The 22,104-nt window shown below is 57.0% G+C and overlaps 1 protein-coding gene across 5 annotated transcripts; it reads right to left on the bottom strand.

Moving 5' to 3' along the window:
* Window positions 1-5,242: 5,242 nt before the first annotated feature.
* Window positions 5,243-16,888, bottom strand: CHRM1 (cholinergic receptor muscarinic 1). 5 transcript variants are annotated; one of them, XM_060303059.1, is made up of 4 exons: window positions 16,616-16,888; window positions 15,852-16,174; window positions 15,318-15,410; window positions 5,243-7,763 (listed from the first exon to the last, which is right to left on the bottom strand). In XM_060303059.1, exon 4 carries the CDS (start codon window positions 7,684-7,686, stop codon window positions 6,307-6,309), a length of 1,380 nt encoding a protein of 459 aa, XP_060159042.1. In that variant the 5' UTR covers window positions 7,687-7,763; window positions 15,318-15,410; window positions 15,852-16,174; window positions 16,616-16,888; the 3' UTR covers window positions 5,243-6,306. The 5 variants fall into 5 exon arrangements, with proteins under 5 accessions (XP_060159042.1, XP_060159044.1, XP_060159043.1 ...); XM_060303061.1 differs by having other exon boundaries at window positions 15,852-15,962; XM_060303060.1 differs by lacking the exon at window positions 16,616-16,888 and adding an exon at window positions 16,423-16,499.
* Window positions 16,889-22,104: the final 5,216 nt, after the last annotated feature.

Genomic DNA, 22,104 nt, shown 5'->3' with positions numbered 1-22,104 from the left:
TGGTCATGGCTCACGGGCCCAGCCGCTCCGCGGCATGTGGGATCTTCCTGGACCGGGGAACGAACCCGTGTCCTCTGCATCGGCAGGCGGACTCTCAACCACTGCGCCACCAGGGAAGCCCTAGGAGCATCTTTTGTTCTAGTATTTGGTTTTCGATCCTGGTTCCTGACACAGAACTCCTAAATCCCTCAGAGCTTCCTGGGTGATAAGGAGGAATGTCTTTTGTTCTATTGAGGTGACTCTAGACAAGCCCTGGATGGCTCTAGGAAGGGGCCTGCTCATCAGAAAGACCAAGCTGTGATTAGATGCTTGGAACTTTCTGCCCCACACCTCATCCTCCAGGGAGGGGAGAGGGGCTAGAGATTGAGTTAATTAACAATCGATCACACCTACATGGTGAAGCCTCCATAAAAATCCCTAAAATCTGGGGTTCAGAGAGCTTCTGGGTTGGTGAACACATTCATGTGCTGGGAGGGTGGTGTATCCCAACTCCACAGATACAGATGCTCCCACACTTGGGACCCTTTGGACCTCGCCCTTTGTAACTCTTCACCTGGCTCTTCATCTGTATCCTTTATCATATCCTTTATTATATAACTGGTACATGTAAGTGTTTCCCTGAGTTCTGTGAACAGCACAGCAAATTCTTAAACCTGAAGTGGGATCACGGAACCTCCGATTTATAGCCAAAGCAGAGAGAAGTGTGGGTAACCTTGGGACTCACTCCTTGGGACTGGGGTCTGAAGCGTGAGCTGTCTTGTGGGACTGAGTCCTTAACTTGTAGGATCTGATGTAAATTTCAGGTAGATATTTTCGGAATTGAATCGTAGGACACCCCCCGGCTCATGTTGGAGAATTGGTTCGTGTGGGAAAAAACCCCACATATTTAGTGTCACAAGGTTTGTGAGTAGAGTGTAAAGGAAACAGAACTTTTTCCTTTTTAGGGTGAGAATACTCCAAGCAGAGGAGTAAACACATGGAATGAGCTAGAAGCCTGTGTGAGTACCAGGAGAATTGCAGAGGCTGGGAGTAGGGTCTGTGTGGTGAGGTGTCACAGACAGAAGAGGCTGAGGAAGGAAGCAGGTCTTAATGTGAAGGTTGTTGGAGGCTAAGGAGCTTGCTTTTTTTTTTTTTTTTTTTTTGCGGAGCACAGGCTCCAGACGCGCAGGCTCAGCGACCATGGCTTACAGGCCTAGCAGCTCTGCATCATGTGGGATCTTCCCGGACAGGGGCACGAACCCGTGTCCTCTGCATCAGCAGGCGGACTCGCAACCACTGTGCCACCAGGGAAGCCCGGAGCTTGGTTTTTAATCTCAAGCTGTTGGGACTTCCCTGGTGGTGCAGTGGTTAAGAATCCGCCTGCTAATGGAGGGGACATGGGTTCGAGCTCTGGTCCGGGAAGATCCCACATGCCACGGAGCAACTAAGCCTGTGAGCCACAACTACTGAGCCTGTGTGCCACAACTACTGAAGACCACATGCCTAGAGCCCGTGCTCCGCAACAAGAGAAGCCACCACAACGAGAAGCACGCACAACGCAACGAAGAGTAGCCCCCGCTGGCCACAACTAGAGAAAGCCCATGCGCAGCAACGAAGACCCAACGAAGCCAAAAAAAAAAAAACCACAAAAAACAAAAAAAATCTCAAGCTGTTTTTGGCTAGCTGTTAGCAAGGAATTGACAGCGTCAGATCTGTGTGTTGGCAAAAGCCCTTTGGCTGAAGCATGGCGAATGGATGGGGGTGGGACCGATTTAGGCAGGGGTGGGCAAACTATGGCCTGTGGGTCTGTATCCCCTGTGAGCTAAGAATGGATTTTGCATTTTTAAATAACTGAGAAGCAAATCAAAAGAAGAGTAATATTTTGTGTCATAGGAAAACTATATGAAATTCAAATCTCAGTGAAATTCAAATCAAGTTTTACTGGAACACAGTCATGTTCGTTTACTTATGTGCTGTTCATGGCTGCTTTTTGACCCTAATGGCAGAGTTGCGACAGAGACTGTATAATATACAAGTACCTAAAAAAATATCCTTCATTTTGCCTCTTGGCTCACAGAGCCTCAAACACTTACTATCTGGCCTTTTATGGAAAAAATTTGCTCACCCTTGAAGTAAGAGATTATTAGCAAGAGGCCTGCATTAGGATAGTGACAGAGGGGAGTGGGGGGATGGAGAAAACTGAATGAATTTGGGAAATATTCAGATTTCTGGGTTGAGCACTGCATGAATGGTGGTGCTAGTCAGGCCAGAAATACCAAGATGAGGAGAAGTACAGGGGCCAGGAGGGAAGAGTGAGAACAGTTCTCAGGCCTCCTTTGTGTGACAGTCTGATTCCTGGAGTTACATAGTGTGTGTGTGTCACCAAAGATGCTAAGAACAAAGGCATCACCTCAAACAGCTGGAGGCTGGTGTGGGGCGCCTGGCATTCAAAAGGCTTTTGTGCTATAAAGGTGAGCAGGGGACTTCCCTGGTGGCGCAGTGGTTGGGAATCCGCCTATCAATGCAGGGGACACGGGTTCGAGCCCTGGTCCGGGAAGATCCCACATGCCACGGAGCAACTAAGCCCATGCGCCAGAACTACTGAAGCCTGCGTGCCGCAACAAAGAGTAGCCCCCGCTCCCCACAACTAGAGAAAACCCGTGCGTAGCAATGAAGACCCAATGCAGCCAAAAAGAATTAAAAAAAAAAAAAAAAAAAAAAGGTGAGCAGCTACCTGGGAGAATTTACAGTTTGGTCAGCACCAGTTCTGGGAGAGGCCCAGGAGAATATGGCGTTGTCCGTAGATGCCAGTCTCCCCTCATCCATCTCCTAGTTGTCTGGTGAGGTTGGCATACTGGACGGAGGCAGGGCCTGCCTCAGCGTAGTATCAGCCAAGTGAGCTGATCTTTCGGGGACCTAGGGTTCCTGCTGAAGTGTGGAGGTAGGAGCTGAGGTGGCCAAGACGATCTACTCTATCATTTGTCCTGTTTTCCTTCCTATTCTCTGGGAAGCAGTCCAGGCCGGTTCTAAGGGCCTCCTTTCTTGACAGGGCTATTCCCTTGACTGCCTGCAGATGGCGCTAAAGCGACACGATGGGAATGGAGGGGTGGGGGCCGGCGGGAGGAGAAATACTCCTAAGTCACCCGCTTCTCTAGGTCTGCTCCTGCCCGGAGGAGGTGGCATTCACGAAACCACCCCATTCTTTCCCTACTTCCTGCTCTGGCACAAAACCCTTGTTTCTGGGGCAGAGAAGTATTCCCTCAAGGCGGGAGGGGGTGCAGTGTCTGGGGTGGACGATGCCATGTCCAGCCATCCTCTCCTGTCGGGCTCCAGCCATCTTCTCCAACTTCTGGCAGCTGGCTCTGCAGGAATCTCGCTTCAGTGGCTTTCAGGGCACAGATGCCATCTCTGGGAAGGCTTCTTGGATTGCACACTCTCCCCCACCCCTATTCCTTTCTCCAAGCCCTGTTTCTTCTCCCTGGGCTGGGGCGATGGGACTCTGGACTCTTTTAGAAGCCCAGGCTGGAGGAGAAGGGAAAGGTGTGGGCCTGAAAATGGACTTGGTGTCTGGCCTTCACCTGCGAGCAGCCTGGTCCTATGGTAAAAGTCACTCAGGTGCTTTTCCTACAGCCTGTCTCATCCTCTTAAGGCTCCTGGAGGGCTCCTTCCCCTTTCAGAGCTGAGGACCCGGAAAGTAAGAGACATGCCTGAGGGGAGGGGGCACGGGCCTGTGCCTGGGACAAGGGACACGTGACCTGCTAGCCCCATTCCTCACCCAAATACCAGCTTTGACCGCCTCCCCCCACCCCCAACTCCTGGCCTCCAGTAGAGGTCAAGCCAGTCTGATTCCAACACCCCCGCTCTCCCAATACTGCTTGGCTTCCTCAGTCTCCCCTGCAACCCCTCATCCGTGTCCCAGGACCAATGCCTTCAACACAGGGCAGGGCATTTAACACGAAAGGGGGCTCAGGGCTAAGCGGTGGCCAGGGAGGGACCCTCTCAAGGTCTTGATCTGACAACCCAGGAAGCTGTGCTGTGGGAGAGGGGGATGGGCTTTGTGTCCTACAGTCATTCTCCACAGTGCAGTGCACCTGGCAGCCCTGGGCTGGGCTGTCCTGTCCGCCTCCTGAGTGGATTGCCCCTGCCCATAGCGTCGGAAGCTTCCTTTTCTAAGGTTTCTGGGAGTCCTGACAGCTGTGTGTGGGGTGAATCTTCACTCTCTTTCTCTGTAAGGGTTTAGCCCCACCTGGGACCTCACTCCTCTAGGCCAGCATTTCTCAAACTTCAGGCTTCATCACAATCACCTGGACGGCTTGCTGAACCAGATGGCTCCGACCCACCCCTAGAGTTTCTGATTCAGTAAATCTGGGGTGACCCTGAGAACTTGTACATCTAATAAGCTCCCAGGTGATACTGATGCTGCTGGACGGGAGCACTGTGCACTGAAGGATTAACTCAGCAGGTCCGGGTTGTCCAAACGCCACACATTCCAAAGAAAGGTTTGCCCCCTGCCTGGCTCCTGGGAGACGGCCCCTAAACCCTTGGAATATCTTGCCTGGTAAGAGTGTCTCTGCTTATCTGGGGGCCATGGGCCTCTTCGTATCAGTTTAGCCTCTGGAGGGGCCGGAGACTAAGTAAGGGCAGCTATGTGGGTGGTCAGGAGCCTCCGTTAAACGCTGGACACCAAGACTTGGCTCGGCTTTGCTGGCTGGCAGTACTTCGTACAGCTGGAAACTGTGTTTCCTGGCTGGTGACTCATTGTTGCTGGGAGAATTAAGTGCTGTCCCCATAACTCCACTGGGAGAGGACAGTAGAAGCTTGCAGCTGGTCTCTCCTGGACGCTGCCTGTGCACCTTCATCCTTTGCTGACTCTAATTTGCATCTTTCACTGTAGTAAAATATAACCGCTCAGCAACTTTGCTTCCGGGAGACAGCTCTGCCCACTACAGCCCTACTCACCTGAGCCGGGGACCCTAGGTGCTGGGCCCACAGGTTTCAGTAGATCCAGCCACTCTGTGCTGCCCCTCCTGAGACCACTCTCAGGGCAGTGACCCATTTCTTATGGTGCTTGGACCCTCCCTGCCCCATCCTGCCCTGGCTTCAGACCAGGTCCTAGAGGGAATTCCCGGGTGGTCCAGTGGTTAGGACTCCTCGCTTCCACTGCAGGGGGCATGAGTTCCATCCCTGTGGGGAACTAAGATCCCGCAGGCTTCGAGGTGTGGCCAAATTAAAAAAAAAAAAAAAAAAGAGCCAACACAGGGAAGAAGGCCCCTTAGCGCCCGCTGGTTATGTGGCTTTATTCACAGACTCAGCACTTGCTGAGGTCAGGAGGAAAGAACATTTGGGACCTGGGCCTGGAGATAAGGGTGGCTGGGAGGCCATGCATGGGTCGGATTGGGGAGCTCACAGCAGAGAACCTGTTGGCTGGGCCAGGCCGGTGTGGGGTGGGGCCGGAGGCAGGCAGCATGCGGGAGGCCTGGCTAGATCTGATGGAACAGATCTCTCCAGGTGGCGTCTGTGAGCCAGGGAGGGTGGGACTGAGGGTTTCTCTGGGGCAGGGGGTATAGGTGTGGGGCTGGACAGCAGGCACCCCTGCCCCTCACTCCCAGGGAAATGACACAGTGGGACAGGTGGGACACCTGGCGCCTGGTCCTGATGCTGCCTCGGGACTTGGACGGGGTGACTAACCATGCTGGTCCCCTCTGGTGTCATTGTCCTGCTGATGCTTGGACATGTGCCTTGGGGGTGACCCACCTAGGGACACTCTGGGGACATGTGTAGGGAGGCTGGATAATCCCAGAGAGTGTGCCTAGGGCCCAGCAGAGTGGGCTGTGCCTGGGGAGGGAGGGGGTCCCCGGGGAGGGCGGGGGATGCTCCCTTTGAGCCACGCTTCTGTCTCAGTGGTTGGTGTCAGTTCCCTGCTGGCAGGGGGTGCCGTCTCCCGCTCAATCCAGGCCAGCCCCTGGGCCAAGGATGACTGCACAGCTAAATCTCCTTTCTCCTGGCCCGCACTGCTGGCCCTGGATGGACTTCCTGTCTAAACACAAACAAGGAAGCCAAAGCCCGGACCCTCCTCCTGGGCCTTCTTCCTGGTGAAGGGCCCATTCCCACCCAGCAGGGAACAGAAAAACCAGTTCCCCGGGTGCCCCTCCCTGCCTGGGAACAGCAAAATTTGGAAAGTTGGCAGGGTCTCCCTGGGCTGTGCAGGAAGGTGACCTAGGGGCCCGGGAAGGCTGGTGGGGCCCGAGCAGGGCCCTGGGTCTGAGGTCACAGCGCCTGCCCGCTTTCCACCGGGGCCTGGGGTGGAGGGACGCAGGCGAGGGGCCCTCAGCATTGGCGGGAGGGGGTGCGGTGCACAGAGCCGGGGCGCTTGGGGATCTTGCGCCAGCGACGCTTGTCCCAGCGGCAGAGCAGCAGCAGGCGGAAGGTGTCCCGGAAGGCCTTGTTGCAGAGCGCGTAGCACATGGGGTTAATGGTGCTGTTGACGTAGCACAGCCAGTAGCCCAGCTCCCACAGGGTCTCGGGGACACAGTCCTTGCAGAAAGTGGACACCAGCACCATGATGTTGTACGGTGTCCAGGTGAGGATGAAGGCCAGCAGGATGGCGCTCAGGGTCCGAGCCGCCTTCTTCTCCTTGACCAGCGAGAAGGTCTTCCGCTTGGCCAGCTGCCCCTTCCCACGGGGCTTCTGGCCCTTGCCCGCTCGCTCACGCCCCTTCCGGGTCGGCCTCTTGACCGTATTCGGGGAGCTCCGGGGCGGCTGCTTGGGGGGGGCCTGCGCCCCGGGGTCCACCATGGGCATCTTGATCACCACCTCAGAGCCGGGCTCCTCACCCTCCGAGGACGTGAGTGACTCCATGGAGCCTTCATCCTCCTCCTCCTCTTTCCAGCTGTAGGCCTGGAGCAGCCGGGGGGCCCGGCAGCAGCGGCAGCAGCGCCCTGGAGGGGTCTCCGGGGAGCCCTCAGCCCCTGGCTGGGACCTCTCTGAGCTGCTGCTGCTGCCGCCCCCCTTCCCCGGCGTCTCGGAGCCCTGCAGGGCCGCCAGCTCCCGGGCCCGGTTCTCTGTCTCCCGGTAGATGCGCCAGTAGAGCGTGCACATGACCGTGACGGGGAGGTAGAAGGCAGCCATGGCTGTGCCAAAGGTGATGATGGGCTGGGACAGGAACTGGATATAGCACTGCCCGGCCAGCACCGTCCGCTCCCCTACCAGGTACTGCCAGAAGAGGATGGCTGGGGCCCAGAGGACGAAAGAAACCAGCCAGGCCAGGCCGATCATCAGGGCCGCCCGGCGGGGTGTGCGCTTGGCGCGGTAGCTCAGGGGCCGGGTCACGGAGAAGTAGCGGTCAAAACTGATGAGCAGCAGGTTCATGACCGAGGCATTGCTGGCCACGTAGTCCAGGGCCAGCCAGAGGTCACAGGCCAGCGTGCCCAGAGCCCAGTGGCCCATGAGCAGATATGTGGTGTAGAGGTTCATGGAGAAGGTGCCAATGATGAGGTCGGCACAGGCCAGGCTCAGCAGGAAGTAGTTGTTGACCGTCTTGAGCTCCGTGTTGACCTTGAAGGAGATGAGTACCAGCAGGTTGCCGGTCACCGTGGCCAGTGACAGGAGGCCCGTGGTGATCCCGATGAAGGCCACTTGCCAGGGACCCTTTCCCGGTGCCAGGACGGTGATGTTGGGGCTGACGGCGGGTGGGGCTGAGGTATTCATGGTGGCTGGGCGGGGTCGATGGGGGACAGCCCCTTCCTCTAGTCACAGTACAGGCCTTCCTCGGGGGCGGTCATCACCTGAAAAGAGAGGACACGGGCTTGGGTTGGGCTGCTGGACGTCTCCCAGAGTCCAGAGTGGAAGGTGCCGGCAGCAAAGCCTCTGCCTTCTCGGAGCTGCGGGCCAGACAGCGTCACACCCCCCTTACTGGTGCCCACACCAGGTCACTTTTAATGCACTTTCCCAGCCTTGAATGGATTTACCAGCAGCACAGGGGGAGGGGATGGCTTTGGAATCCAGAGATCTGAGTCCTCATTCCCACTCCACCATTCAGACGCGGAGCCTCAATTTTCTCATTGGGAAATCGCTACTAACGCTTGTCTTGATCACGTGGCAGGAGTGGGGAGACTCGCTTTGTATACGGGATTGCCAAATTTTCAAAGCATTTCACTCAATTTTATTAAAGCTCTCATTTACTGAGTAGTTACTACATGCCAGAAACAGTGCTAAGCACTTAACTGAATTACCTAATTTAATTGTTGAACATTTGTAGGAGGAAGGTCTCTTACGGTCCCCATTTCACTGAGGCGACCGTGGCTCCGAGCAACTCCAAGACCTGGCCGTGGCGACACAGGTGGTGCATGTGATCAGAACCCACCTCCCTCGCTCACTCTCGGAGCACGTGAAGACCCGGTGGGATTCTTCCATCAAATAAGGAGAGATGGGAAGGCGGGGGAGGGCTCCAGAGAAGACAGGGGGAAGAGGTGGGAGCAGAGGGGTGCTGCGTGTGTGCGCCTGAGTGTGTGTGCTTGTGCGCAGTTTGGGGCTGGATCGGACCCTCAGTGGGGGCAGCGGGGGACGTTGTGCTGGGCCTGGACACTTGCCGGTGGTTGACGATCCAGAGTAAAAGCAGGCAGCAGGCGCGAGGGCCTCAGCTCCCAGATAAGCGGGGGTCTGGCCCCAGATGAGGTGTGGGAGGACTCCTCTACCTCCCCACTCGGTTCCTGGGCCCCAGCTGAGTGGAGGAAAGCAAGGGGAACCAGAAGATGCCCCAGACTTTTCCTGAAGCTGGAGTGCAGCTCAGGCACTCAGGGTGGGACGAGAGAAAAGCCACAGCTCTTAGTGACCACTGGCCGGGCAGAGGCCTCGACCGCTCAGCCACGGCCTCGCTGCTGTATGTGTTGACTGCTTCCTTCCTGTTCTGGGCTTCAGGCATCCTTCCGTGTGTTGAAGAGATTGGGGTCTCCTCCTAGCTGCAGCTGTGGCTTCAGGGGCTGTATTGTTGGAAAAATTCCAAGGGAGAGACGTTGGGCCCGGCAAGCCCTGATGTTTCTTGGGACCTGGTCTGTGACAGAGAGTCTGTGGGGGGGTCGCCGCATGACGGATGCCTCGGCGGTGTGTGACTTGGGTGTACTGTCAGTGTGTGTGACAGCAACTCTCAGCATGAATTCAGAGTGTGACAGAACAAGCACGAAAAGCTGTGGCTGTCAGTGCTTGTGTGTCTGGGACAATTTGCACGTGAGGGGGCACAGGTGACGTCCCGGTTGAAGGACCCAGACTCTGGAGTCAGACTGTCCGCATCTGAATCCAGGCTACACCACATACTGGGTGTGTGGTCTCCGCTAGCGATATAACTGTTATGTGCCTCAGTTTCCTCAACTGACAAACGGGGATAATGTTAGTCCCTAGCTAATACATCGAGGAATTATCGCGAGGCTTAAAGAGTCAATAGATATAAAGTACTTAGAACAGCCCTGGTCCATGGTAAGCACTAAGTTCCCGTTGACTCTTAGCACGGGTAGTAGCGAGGGCTCCCTCCTGCCTAGAAGTGTCTGCTTCTTTTTTTTTTTTTTTTTTTTTTTGCGGTACGCGGGCCTCTCACTGTTGTGGCCTCTCCTGTTGCGGAGCACAGGCTCCGGACGCGCAGGCTCAGCGGCCATGGCTCATGGGCCCAGCCGCTCCGCGGCATGTGGGATCTTCCCGGACCAGGGCACGAACCCGCGTCCCCTGCATCGGCAGGCGGACTCTCAACTACTGTGCCACCAGGGAAGCCCAGTGTCTGCTTCTTTGATTAAAAATTTCTAATACTATGGGGAATTCCCTGGCGGTCCAGTGCTTAGGGCTCTGAACTTCCACTGCAGGGGCCATGGGTTCAATCCCCGGTCGGGAAACTAAGATCCCGCATGCCAAGTGGCACAGCCAGAAGAAAAAAAAAAATCTAATACTGGGACAACAGCAACAAATAATAACGGTCATTGCTATTATTTAGCATCCCTGAGGGCCAGTCGCCGCTCAGAGCACTTATGTGCCCTATCTCACTTAACCTTAATGGGGAACCTATGACCTAGGGGTTGTTTTTCTCTCCATCTTACAGATGAAGAAACTGAGGCTGAGAAAAGCATGAGAATATGCACAAGGTCACACAGCTAAGGTAGGAACCAGGATTGGGGCCCAGGCAGTCTGTTCCTATGAAACTTTATTTATAAAAACTGATGGTCGGCCTGGGGGCCATAGTTTGCCAATTTGAACTAAGAAATATTACATTAAAATATGATTTATCTTGCTTACTGAGTTTTGTTGTATCCTCCGCCTTTAACCAAAGTCAGGCGCTGGGCGGGAGGCTGAGATCAGACTGCGGGTGCTGGGCCTTTTCCCCGTGAGGCCGCTGGTGGGAACCACCCTTGACAAGGTGACTCTGAACAACTCTTGTCCCTTTGATCTTCTGGTCTCAGTGCTGTTTGTGCCCATTGCAGAAATCGAGCAACTGAGGCCCAGAGAAGAAAGGGAAGAAGGCATTGTGTAGCTCAAGGCCTCCCGATTCCTAGACTGGGTGCTGCCTCACCCCCCAGCCCCTGGGTGCCCCGGAGCAGCTCTGTAGCCCCCAGCGGCTTCCTGGGCCAAGATGTGCAAAGGCTGGGTCAGAAGAGGAGCTTTAGGGCGTGAGAGGCTGTACCCTCCACAGCCGTAGGGGCCTCCCGTCTGTCTGGGCGCGTTGTGGCCAAGTGTTCTGCCATTGTACATGGCCCTTATGCCACAGCAGGGCTAGGACTAGGGCGGGGGGAGTGAGGCACTTGTCTTAGGTGCAAAATTTAAGGAGATGCCCCAAACTCAGTCAATCAAGAAAATAACATTTTAATGAAATATTTAAAGAATAGAAATCAATGCAAAACATCCATCATGAACACAATTTTAAACCAAGACAGGATCCAACCCCGCACTTGCACAAACACCCCTATCACCCTTGCCTCGCACTAATCCTGGTCCTGGTTCTGACAAAACTTGATTTGCAAAAGCAGACCACCTGTGGGCTGTAGTTTGCTATTTGATTTTTAAAAATATTACATTACAATATTATTTATCTTGACTAGTGAGGTATTTTTGTGAGCCCCCCACCTTGAAATTTTGCTCCAAGGCGAGTACCTCACTTGCCTCACCCTAATTCCTGCATTGCGGACCACAGCCCTAGGTTTGAATCTCCAAGCTGTCCCTTCCTAGCTGTGTGATCATCGGCAACGACTTAACCTTTGCTTCCCTGCAGCCCTGCATCCCTGAGCCGATGGGGATAATAGTATCCAAAGTGCCTGGCACTGAAATGACACTCAGTCAAAGGCCTCTGCTATTATTCCCATCTCCTCATTCCGATCCACTACTCAGCGAACTCTTACCTGCCCCTTCCCCTCCAGACCCCAGGCACAGCCCCTCTCTGGTCCCCAGACTGCTCATCTGTACGGTGGAGGAGTTGGAGCAGGCTGACATCTGGGGAGAGTTTACAGGCTCCTGAAACCAAGATCTCAAGATGGCTCGAGAGCATCAAGATCTCAAAATAGCTTGAAAACTAGCCAAGAATACCCTCATCTGTGAAATGGACCACATCCTAGAGGTGAGGCTGCAAAGGCTGAAGGCTCACTCAGCTCCTCTCAGCCCGGGACCTGCAGGCTCCAATGCCTGCACTCCTTCCGCTTGGTGGACCCTCTCTGCCCCACCTATGGGCTCCCATTGGGGACAGCTCGGGGAAGGAGAAGGGCAGAAGTTCTGGGGAACTGGACCCTGGTTCTTGCCACCCCCTGGACCTTCTGAGCCCCTGAGATTCAGCCCAAGAACAGGGCTGTCAATGACTCTGCCCTTCCTCCACCATCAGAAGTGGGAGTCCTCCCCCAAACCCCTCTTGGACAGTAATTTGCTCCAGATAAGGTTCCTGCTCTGGTCCTTGCTGTGTGACCTTGGGTGAGTCTCCTTATCTCCTTATTGGGGGCAATCCTCTGCCTCTTCAAGGCTACTGAAGGGTCAGCGAGTTGATGGCTGAGAAGGAACATGGCTTCCGGTGATTGTGGCTGATTCCCCTGCGGGGACAAGCTCTGGGCTGAAAGTCAGGGTGCCAGGGTTCAGCCGCAGCTCCAGAATTTCTACGAAGGAGGGGCTTAGGGTTAGCCGTCTGGTTGAAAGGGGGGCTGGAAGCTGTATTTGCATAGCATATTCTGTGAAAACATCCATGGGGTTGGGGGAGTTGGTAAATGAGGATTGCAGGGCCTGCCGGGGAGACTCCTCAAGGAAGTCCTTGCACTGCCTCTGCTTCAAGCCCCATCTCTGCTCTTGTCTTGCTGTGTGACCTTGGGCAAGTGATTGTCCTGACGTGGTCACCCTCCTGTAGGATGAGTGTTTGTATGTGAGGGTGTGTGCATTGCTGAGTGAGAATAAGAAATAATGAGGGTGAGTCTTGGTGAGGATGGGTTGGGACTCATCCTCTGAGGGTGTCTGGGGTACAGGAAGGCGGAAAGGAAGCAGGCGGTGCTTTTCTGCCCAGCGCTGTGGCTTCCTGATGAAGGTTGTTGGGAGCTTTTAATAATATTATTAATAATATCACAGCAACTAATATTTACAGACTGCTTACTATAACCAGACACGGCTCTAAGCGTTACATACATGATTTAATTGACCTGTTACAAACCCTTGGGAAGTAGGTTCTGTTATCTTCAATTTGCAAAAGGGGCAGTGAGGCTTTCAGACCTTAAGGGCCTGACAGCTCATCAGCGGTGCAGCCAGGATTTGGACCCAGGTAGTCTGCCTCTGGGGCTAACCTCTTGGGCCCCTACCCTAAACTGCTGTGGGGATTGGGGGGTGCAGAGCCTCCTTGCCCACTTTGACTAGCTAGATTGGCCAAACCCTAGTTTGAATCAGTCAATAGGGAGGAATCAGTCCTTCCTTTAGAATCTGGCCTCTGTGTGTGTATGTGTGTGACAGTGTCTGTCATCTCTCTAGGGATGTATGATCACAGTGCTATGGGAAGGGGGTGGCCCAGCTGTAGCTCTTTGCTTGGCACACATCAGTTGCTCAGTAAATATCTGTGGAGTGAATCCGTGAATGTGTACACGGAATTCTCCTGATTGGCTTTGGGACTTCGGGCACGAGGATGAGCCTGCGGCGGTGGGGGTGAGGGCATGGCAGTTTGAACTGGCTGCAGAGTGTGGTGTCTCTGCTCTGTCCAGTTCCTGCATCCCTTCACCTGCCAGGTGCCTGTCCCCTCGGTGAGGCCCTACCTGGCTTGAGAGCAAAATACCCAAGAACATCCTTATCTGTAAAATGGACCAAGGAAACCCTGCCTCACCTGCTGTGGGGAAGTCGAGTGAGGTAACAGGACAGGCATGGGCATGGGATGGCGCCTGTCAGCGTTGGGGAGGAAAACTTCAGCCTGGGCTCAAAGAGTTAAGGGATGAGGTCAGAGCCTCTAGCAGAGCAGGCCAGACTGTTGACCGCCAGCGTCCTGGACCAATCCCCGGGGGCCGGGCATCTGGTTGGTGAGAGGAAGGGGGAGGGGAGAGATTGCTGGGGAGAGGGATTCCTGAACACTAGGGCTTTCTGAATCTTACCACTGGCCAAAGAGAGCAGAAGGGGAGGCAGAGAATGAGGGGGTGCTGGGGAAGAGATTCAGGAGTGGGGAGTGAAGCCATCTTGTGATTCTGGACGTGGAAGACGGCAGAACCCTGGCTGGAGAGAATGGACGATATCGGGGAGAAGGAGGTACGAGGTGAGGGATGTGGGGCTGGGCACCTGGGACCTCACAAGTGCATCGAGGGCGCTCCTCTGGCCAGGCCTACTGGCCTGTCCCTTCTGCTGGGGCCTTAACCCAGAAGCCAGCCTGTCAGAGGTGGCTCTCTCCCCCGGGCTTAATTTTTCTCTGAAGGTAGCACCATTAAAAGTACATAAAACTTCCACCTCTGATGTCTGGCCTTGGAAAGGAAGGGGTGAACTGATACAATCTATCACCTTTTCAGGCTCAACAGTCACCACTGGGAGTGCCAACTAGCCCTGCGGAGGGCAGCAGCCATCAGTTAAATTTTCATAAACGCATGGCTGAACCGGAAGAGGAGCGTCAGCCTTAGAATCAGTGCCACATACCCTCCCTGTTGGTGGACCTTAACCAGTTGCCCAACTTCAGCCGGACCATGTCAGAGCCTGGCAGTTAGCAGGCTGGGCCCTAGACCTCACTCTGCCAGGTGGCATCAGAAGTGCCCTGCCCCTCGTTCTACACTCCACATGCCCCCTGCTCTTCACTCCTTGCGCTCCCCTCCCCGCTCCCCTCCCCATTTCCTTTCTTGTCTCTCCCTCCCTCCCTCCCTCCTCCATCTTTCTAGGCATCACCATGGCATCACAGCAGAACGGAAACCTAGGGAGATATTCACCCACCTCTCCCCCGCCCGCCCAGAAGCCCAAGCTCCCGTTCACAGAGCTCGCTGCTTCCCCCACCCTGTCATCCTGATCAGGGAGGTAGGAGTTCAGCGCTGTGCTGAGGGTGAGGAGTATGGTGTCCAAGCCCCAGCTGCACCCCTAAATATCCCTTCTGTGACCATGAGCACATCCCTTCCCCTTCCTCAGCCTCAGTCTCTCCATCTGTACGATGGGGAGGCTCCTTTTAAGTCTGATGTGACCTCTACCTACTCCCTTCTTGACACTCTGACTCCTCTTCGCACTTGGGAATCTAGTTCTCAGACCTCCAGGCCCCAGCCGAAGAGCCAAGAGTCACACCTTCTGCAGCCCCATTTCGTCATTTCCTCCCCTGCCTTCCGGAATGAAGTGGCGATCATGGCTTGCCTGGTGGCTGAGGTCAAGGGGCAGAGAACTAACTCGTACCTGACAGCTCAGTGAGCAGCTGATTTCTCAGGGGCAGGAGACTGTCCGGCTGCTTCCGGCCAGTTGGGCAGGAGGCCCTGGGTCAGTCCGCAGGTATGTTTTGTGGGAAGCAGTGAACCCCTGTCCACTGGCACTGATAACCCCAGGCAGCATTTGTCTGAGTGACCCAGTGAACGCCGCCCGACCCCTCCCCAGCTGCCAGCTCAGGAGCTGGCACTCTGCGAGAATCAGAGCTCCTGGCCTCCAGCCCATCCCCACATTGTGCTCTGGGGGTCCTAGGATGGGTACCTGGCATGGGTACCCATTAGTAACTATGCATCACCTGGACTTAGGGTTGAGACCTGCCCTGCGGGAGCCCAAGGTGCTATGAACATAGGGAGGGCCCTCTGGGTGGCTGCACACACCGGGACCGTGTTCCCTGGCTGGCACGGCCATCCATGTGCCCATACGCCCCAAGAGCCCGGGAGCTCTTGACATGGTCTCCTGCTGGCTTCTGGCCCGGCACCCACCTTGGTATCCTGCTTGTCCATCGGGCCAGCAGCCTGGTTCAGTCCATCTTGGAGGGGTTGAAGGTGGATGGGGGTGGTGGGATTCAGGGTTCCCTGAGGGAGGAGAGGAGGAGGTTCTGGGACTGGCACCCCAGTTTTTTGGGGGGTCAACTTCCCACAGGATCCTGGTGGCAAGGGCTACCCCCTGGCCCCCTGCCCTCCCCGCTCTGTCCCTGGGATTTGGGGATTCTGCCTGCTATGTGGCAACCTAATCCCCTCTGGGCTCCAGGTCCAGTTTCCTAAGGGGGTTTCCATCTCCTTTCCCAGCTGAATCCCAGAAAAACATTAGGTGTATCCACTCGAAGCCAGGAGATGGGGTACTTGGAGCAGCCAGTGTGCAAAGCTACAGAGCCCCCTTGGCCTCTAGAGCCCTCCCTGGCCCCCTCGTCTGTCTGGGGTCCATCCCCATTTCCTTCTGGTTCTGGTCCCTGCGTTGCTCAAGGACCCTGCTTCTCCTGCCCCCACCTCGGTGGAGCCCCTCCCAAATGTACTCACCATGGGGCTGGAGAGAGGTCTGAAGGTTCCTCAGTTCCACTGCCTCTCCGGGGGCCGACGGTGTCTCCAGGGACCCAAACACCTGGCTCCTGGGGGGAGCTGTGCCCTGTGCTGGCAGCCGGAGAAGCACAGCTAGTGATTGGCATGTCCCACCCCCTGGCACGCCAGCCTGGGGGGGGGGAGGGAGGAAGAGAAAGAGAGGGAGGGAGAAAAGAGAGGAAAGGAAGGGAGGGGGAGCTGGAGGGAAGCCTCAGGCAGCGTCTGGGGTTGGACTGGGTCCTGGAGCGTGGCCCCCTTCTCCACTAGGGCACCAAATTCGAGTCCTGAGAGGGAGGGTGTAGGGCATGAGGAAGATGAGCCCAGGAAGGCTAAAAGTCCAGAACAGGAGAGAAGGCAGATACAGGGAGACAAACACCCACACCCAATGCACACAGACTCGGCGGCGCACGCACACGCGCGCGCACACACACACACACGTACACCCTCACAAAGGCATACTGTTTCCCGGGCTCCTTCCCCCACCCAACCTTAGAGACCCCAACCCGCGTGCACCATGCCCCACCATACACACCCCGGCATTCGCATGCCTGTTTCCCTCCACATACGCCCTGCCCCCTGCACATGCCCACGCGCCCGCCCGCCCAGCCCCACACCCTGCTCTTCCTCCCTACTGCGAAGGAGCTAGATTCCTTCTGTTTGGAAATGACACATTGGGCCTCACGTGAGAGGCTCCAACTTGGAACAGACCCAGAGGGCTGGCTCACCCGCCCGGGGCCGAACGGATGAGCCCGCATGCTGGGCGGTGCGCTGTTTTCTGTCCCTGCCACACAGCTGGGTGTGAGGGCACACGGGTGTCTGGTTTGCGGGGACGAGTGGGGGGCCGTATGCCTGCTCCACGCGTTGCTGAGTGCCCCGCACATGTGTGTCCCTGAGTCGCATGTCATCACGCAGCCGGTGTAAATGCAGGTGTCGCCCTGTGGGTCTGGAGCCGGGACGTGTGTGTGTCTGTATTCGGTGTGTGTCTGAGTGTTGCCCAACTGTGGGACTTGCTAATTCTGACAAGGGAGGCAGCCTCTACCACCCTGCCTGTTCCACCCCCAGCTTCCACTTGGAAGACAGACAGGCAGACAGACAGCTCTCCTCCCAGCTTGTCAAACTCCGTCTCCCCTGACTCCCACTCGGGGCTCACAGGTGTGCACCTGGGAAGTGATGAGCCTGCCCTTCCTCTCCACATCCCTTAGCCCAACAGCTTGGCCAGCACCCCTCTCGCCCAGGCCGGTTTGGATTTCTGTGTTGAGTTTCCTCAGAGATAGAACCCCTGGGGGCCTTTAGCTCTAGAGACCTGGGTCCTGCCCCACCCTCACCTGGCCCTTGAGACCTCCTGGGGAGCTGACCGTGGAGCAGACATGGGGAGGCTGCTGCTGGGCTGTCGGGCCTTTGCTTCACTGGGCCATGCTGAAGCCCTGGGATGGAAGGTGGGAAGGACCAAGGTCAACTGTCATCCCCACGATGTAGATGAGAAAACCGAAGAGCAGAGAGGCGTGTTTAAAACGTGGTTGGCAAGTGTCTGCACTCAGGTCCCGGGCTCTGAGCCCACGGCTCTGGAGTGGGTCAGGCGGTTGGGACATGCCCCACCGCTTGCCCCCTGCCCTTTCCGCCACCCAGCACCCCCTCTCAATCCTGATGCCTGAGGGTAACCTGGGGCTTCCTCAGGCTGGAGCCCGGTTGCCAAGGGAGGCCGGTGGAGCAGAAACTGGAGTCCCTGGGGCGTGGCCAGCAGCCATCATGCCAGTGGTGGGCACACGTGGCAGGTACATGTGGGGGCATCTCTGCTTCTCGAAGCCAGCTGAGGCGAGAGCAAGCGCCCAGTACCCCTCCCTTCCGAAGTCCAGGAGATGCTGCCGCTTGGAGAGGAATCTGAGCAACCCCTCCCACTCCGGAGTCAGCTGGCGGGTCAGGGGCGGGTCAGAGCTCCACCAGTCCCTGCCCGCGGCCGCGGACTCCCGCTGCCCCTGCCGGGTTGTGCTCGGTTTGCGGCTGCGGCTTGTGCGCGCGGTGGGGCTGCGTGTACTTGTGCGCGTACACGTGGCTGAGTGTGTGGGTGTTAGGCCTCCACGCTCAACATCCATTTCCGAGTCTGAATCAGGCTCTCTCCTTGCCCCCTCCCCCCAGTCTCCTTGGTCTCCCTTCTCTTCTCCCACCGCCTCTGCACACGTCCCTTTAGAAATAAAAACACTTATTTTGTAGGCGGGAGAGGAGGGTGTCCAGCTTTCCCTTGCCTCCTCCTGAGCGCCCCTCTTGTCCCAAGAGGTTTTTGCGCCTTAAGTCCGTGCAGCCGCGGAGGCAGGGGGTTGATGCCCCCCGCCCCAACCCCGATTGTATGGCTGTTCTAGGCCCAGGCTTGGCTAGGTCCCCTTACCAGATGGGGAAACTGAGGCAGGAAGGGAGAAGGGAGGTAGGGCCGGGAGAAGCTCTCCCACCCGGCTCTCTCACCGCCCCCGCACCCGCGCCGGATTTAGCCGCAGGGAGGCTGGGAACATTGTCTTTATTTTAAGCCACCGAGTGCTGCACGAACGCGGCTGCTCCCGACAAAGGGCTCGGCTAAGCAGCGGCAGGCGGCGCACGTGGGGGTCCAGCCGCGCCCCCGCGCGCCCCCCAGCCGCCCTCGCGCGGCCCGGCCTGACCCCAGCCAGTTCTCTTTTCTCTCCGGCCGCGTGGGACCCCGGTCGGTACAGGACCGCTGGGCATCGGCTCCTGTCGGCTGCTGTTTTTGGTCGCTGGGCGGAGGGGTCACTCCTCCAGGCCACCGAGGGAACACGGGGTCGCCCCGCGTGGCTGGGCCCCTCTCTCAGCTTCCTCACGTGGGCGAAGAGAGAAGCTGCCTCGGGTGCGAAGCCAGGTTTGCCTCTTGCCAGTGGAACCGCGCAGAGCAAGTCGGTGCCCCTCTCTACGACTGTTTCATCAGCGACGGCACTAGAGCTACTTTCCTGACAGCCCTGTTTGATCATCGGTTGCAGGTTAAACTTGGCACTGGCGTTTGCTACAAGTGACAACCATTATCATCGTTATTTATAACTCGTATTGAGCACTTACTACGTGCCAGGCGCTGCTAAGGGCTCCTAATTCATTACCTAGTTTGTTTCTCACAACAGCTCTCTGAGGGAGCTTCTATTATTATTCCCATTTTACAGATGAGTAGATGTATAAGCGGCGCGCATCCCCCGGGGGTTTCGTGTGGGGTGCGGTCAGTGTGCCTGGGGGCATCCTGGGACGGGGGTCGGGGTGGGAGCGTGGAGGCTGCAGTTTCAGGGATGCCAGAAACCTGTGACAGCATTTTTAAAAGGTCGGGGATCCCGTCTGAATGCCGCGCGGGGGTGGGGAAAGGAAGTGAGCGCGCTCATGCTGCGCGCTCGCAGCCCCTCAGTTTAACCCTCACCCTCGGCTTGAACTCGCCTTAGGACCTCAAACCCAGATAAACTTGCCGCTTCTCAGAGCTGCTTCCTCTGTTCTGGGAGAAGGAGGCGGCAGTGGGCTATCCTCTTGGCCCCCACCAGACCTAGGAAGCTGAGCTGGTTGGTCCTCAGTGCCCTCTGGAACGGGCCTGGGTTGGTGGTCTCACCCGCGGTGGGAAGTGACCTCCATTCCGACCCCAGGAGGGAGGCAGCCCGTTGTCCTCAGGGCACCCTTCCTTGATCCGCCCCCATCCCGCCCCCCACCTCCCAGCCCCCATTGCTTTAGGCCCCCAGTCTCGTTACCCCCTCGGTCTCACCTTCCCGACGGCGGCGATTCCGGGAGGGACTAATTCCCAGATTTAAAAGGAGAAACTAAAATCCAGGGCGGGGCTGCGGATAGAGCAGGCCTAGAAAGGGACCCCCGCAGTCCCTGCTGCCCGAAGGCCGGGGCGAAAGTGGCCACAACAAAGGCATCATCTTGGACAGGAAATCGGGGTTTTCCGAGTCTAGTTCCGAAGTTAAGCCTCTTAGAAACAATCTCCCCTTCACCTCCCGGGCGCTTCACCTCCCCGGCCTGGCTCTGTGCTGGGAGCCTCGGGGCACGTGGAGAGCCCTCAAGAGCCCCGCTCCACCAGCCCCGAAGCCTCGAGGTCAGCTTCCGAAGAAAGGATGGGTTCGGGCGGCCCGGAGACGGGCTCCTCGCGCCGCCTGAACCTGCGAGGCGCTGCCTAGTCCTTATGGCGGGTGGGGCTGAGTGAACAGGACGCCCGGGGTCGGACGGTGGTGGTGATCGCTGAGAACCGAGGCAAAGCATCCTGGACGAAGCTCTGGATCCCGGCCGGACTGGGCCGCGGGGCGGAACTGTGTTCCCACAGGGCGCCAGTTAGCATTCTTTGTCCTGCCTATGAGGACAGGACCTCGGAGTCCAGGTCACTTGCTGTCGCCTAGGAGTTGGACGCACTGTGGATGTGCGGCCCGGATGGAGGAAAGGCGCACTTTTCCTCGCACTATGGAGGCCCGTGCCTCTCGCTCAAATCTCTATGGCCAAAAACAGCTCGAAAAATCTGATTAACAGAGTCGACTTTGCTATGCTTGGTCAGTGGACATTGGGCACCCATGTCTCCCGCCACATGGTATAGGGGCCCCGGCCCAGCACTAGGACGACATGAGGTTGCTGGAGAGAAATCGTATGGAGCTTTGGGCGGAAACTTCAGGCGGGATCCCGGCCCTGAGGACCGGATGCCCAAGGCTTCTCCCAAACTCTCTGTAGCTGAGTCCGCGCGCCCAGGGAGTGACCGGGGGAGGCAGACCGATTTCGGGGTCCCCTGCCCCCGACACAGCTAAATTTGCTTCTTTTCCTCGTAACACCCCTCCCTCCGACTCGCGTGGGCGTGTACGCTTTGTCTTCGAGTTCCCCAGCGAGGCGGAGACCGAAGCTCGAAGCCCACGAAGGACAGGAGTGGGACGGAGCCAGGCGAGTGGAGCCTACGCCGGCTCACTCTCCCACCAACCTCTCGGCGACAGCCTAGCCCCCGCGCGGGCGCAGCACGTCCGTCGGTGGGCAGGGGGCTGCCTCTCGCCCTTCCCGCCTGCCGCATCGCGGACCACCCAGGCTCGGCTCGGGGTCCTCCCCTCCTCAGCGCCGGCTGCCCGGGACGCTCCAGCGGTACCCACTGCGCTCCGCACCTCCCGCAGCGCCCCCTAGCGGCCCGCCCAGCTCTGTGCCCGGGAACGGGGCAGCGAGAGGCCGGGGTGCCAGGGGCTGGCGTGTGCCTGGTGCCCAGCGCCCATTTTCCTTCGCAGGGAGAGAAATGATAGTACACATTCATCCTTCATGGCCTACAGTGCGGACCGTTCTTTGGCAGGGGTGGGTAAAGGATGGTGCAGATCCGGCTCTAGGAAGAAACAAGAGCTGGCTGCCCTTCCTTGCAGCGCTCGCTACTGGCTATCGCATTCGTAAATGCTTTCATGAACTTTCTCATTTAATCCTCCTAACAACTCCGTGCTATAGGCGCAGTTATGATGTCCATTCGACAGAAAACTGAGGCCCAGAGAGGTTAGGTTAACTCATGCTGCCCTCCTGGCTCCACCAGAGTTTGCAGGTTTTGCAGTCTAACCGGATGAGAACTCTTTAGGCCATTTATAAGGCAGAGGAGGATTGCCGGAACTTGCTAAGCCGGTGTCTCTCCCAGTCATTCATTCTCTTGTCCCATTTATTTAACAAACACATAGCCCCAACTGTGTGTGGGCACCGTTCTCAGTGTTGTACCTGTTTCCACTAATTTAATTTTCATAGCAACCCGAGGAAGTAGGTAGGATTATTATCCCCATTTTATAGATGAGGAAACTGAGGCACTGAGTGTTTCTGTAATCTGTCAAGGTCGAATGGCTCCTAAGTCCCAGAGCTAGGCAGTTGATTCCCGATCATTGCTTTTGCCCCTATCCTACAGATCCCCCAAATGTCAATGTCAGTGTACCCACATCTCTCCTTTCCTCCTCACCCATATCCCTGGATTGTGGGGCAACCAGACTTTCTGCCAGGGTCTAACACGACCCTGGTTCCATGGCCCTCCTTCCCCGCCCCCTTGGTGCCTCCTGCCAGCCCCAGCGCCAAAGGAGGCCTGACCAAGGCAGGGATTGATGAGTTTGAGTGGACCTCGGAGGCCGCCTGTTTACTCCACCGGCCGGCACAGGCACACGCTGTGATTAACGGTGCACAATCGAGTTAGGGCCCGTAGCTCCAGGGCTGAGGCCAGGGTGGGGGAGGGGCCTGCTGGCTGGAGCTGCCTTTCCCTCGGGCA

The sequence above is a fragment of the Globicephala melas genome, chromosome 8 (assembly GCF_963455315.2).
Source record: "Globicephala melas chromosome 8, mGloMel1.2, whole genome shotgun sequence".
NCBI lineage: Eukaryota > Metazoa > Chordata > Mammalia > Artiodactyla > Delphinidae > Globicephala > Globicephala melas.
The sequence above is the reverse complement of the archived record's forward strand: the minus strand, read 5'-3'. Positions and strand labels throughout refer to the sequence as shown.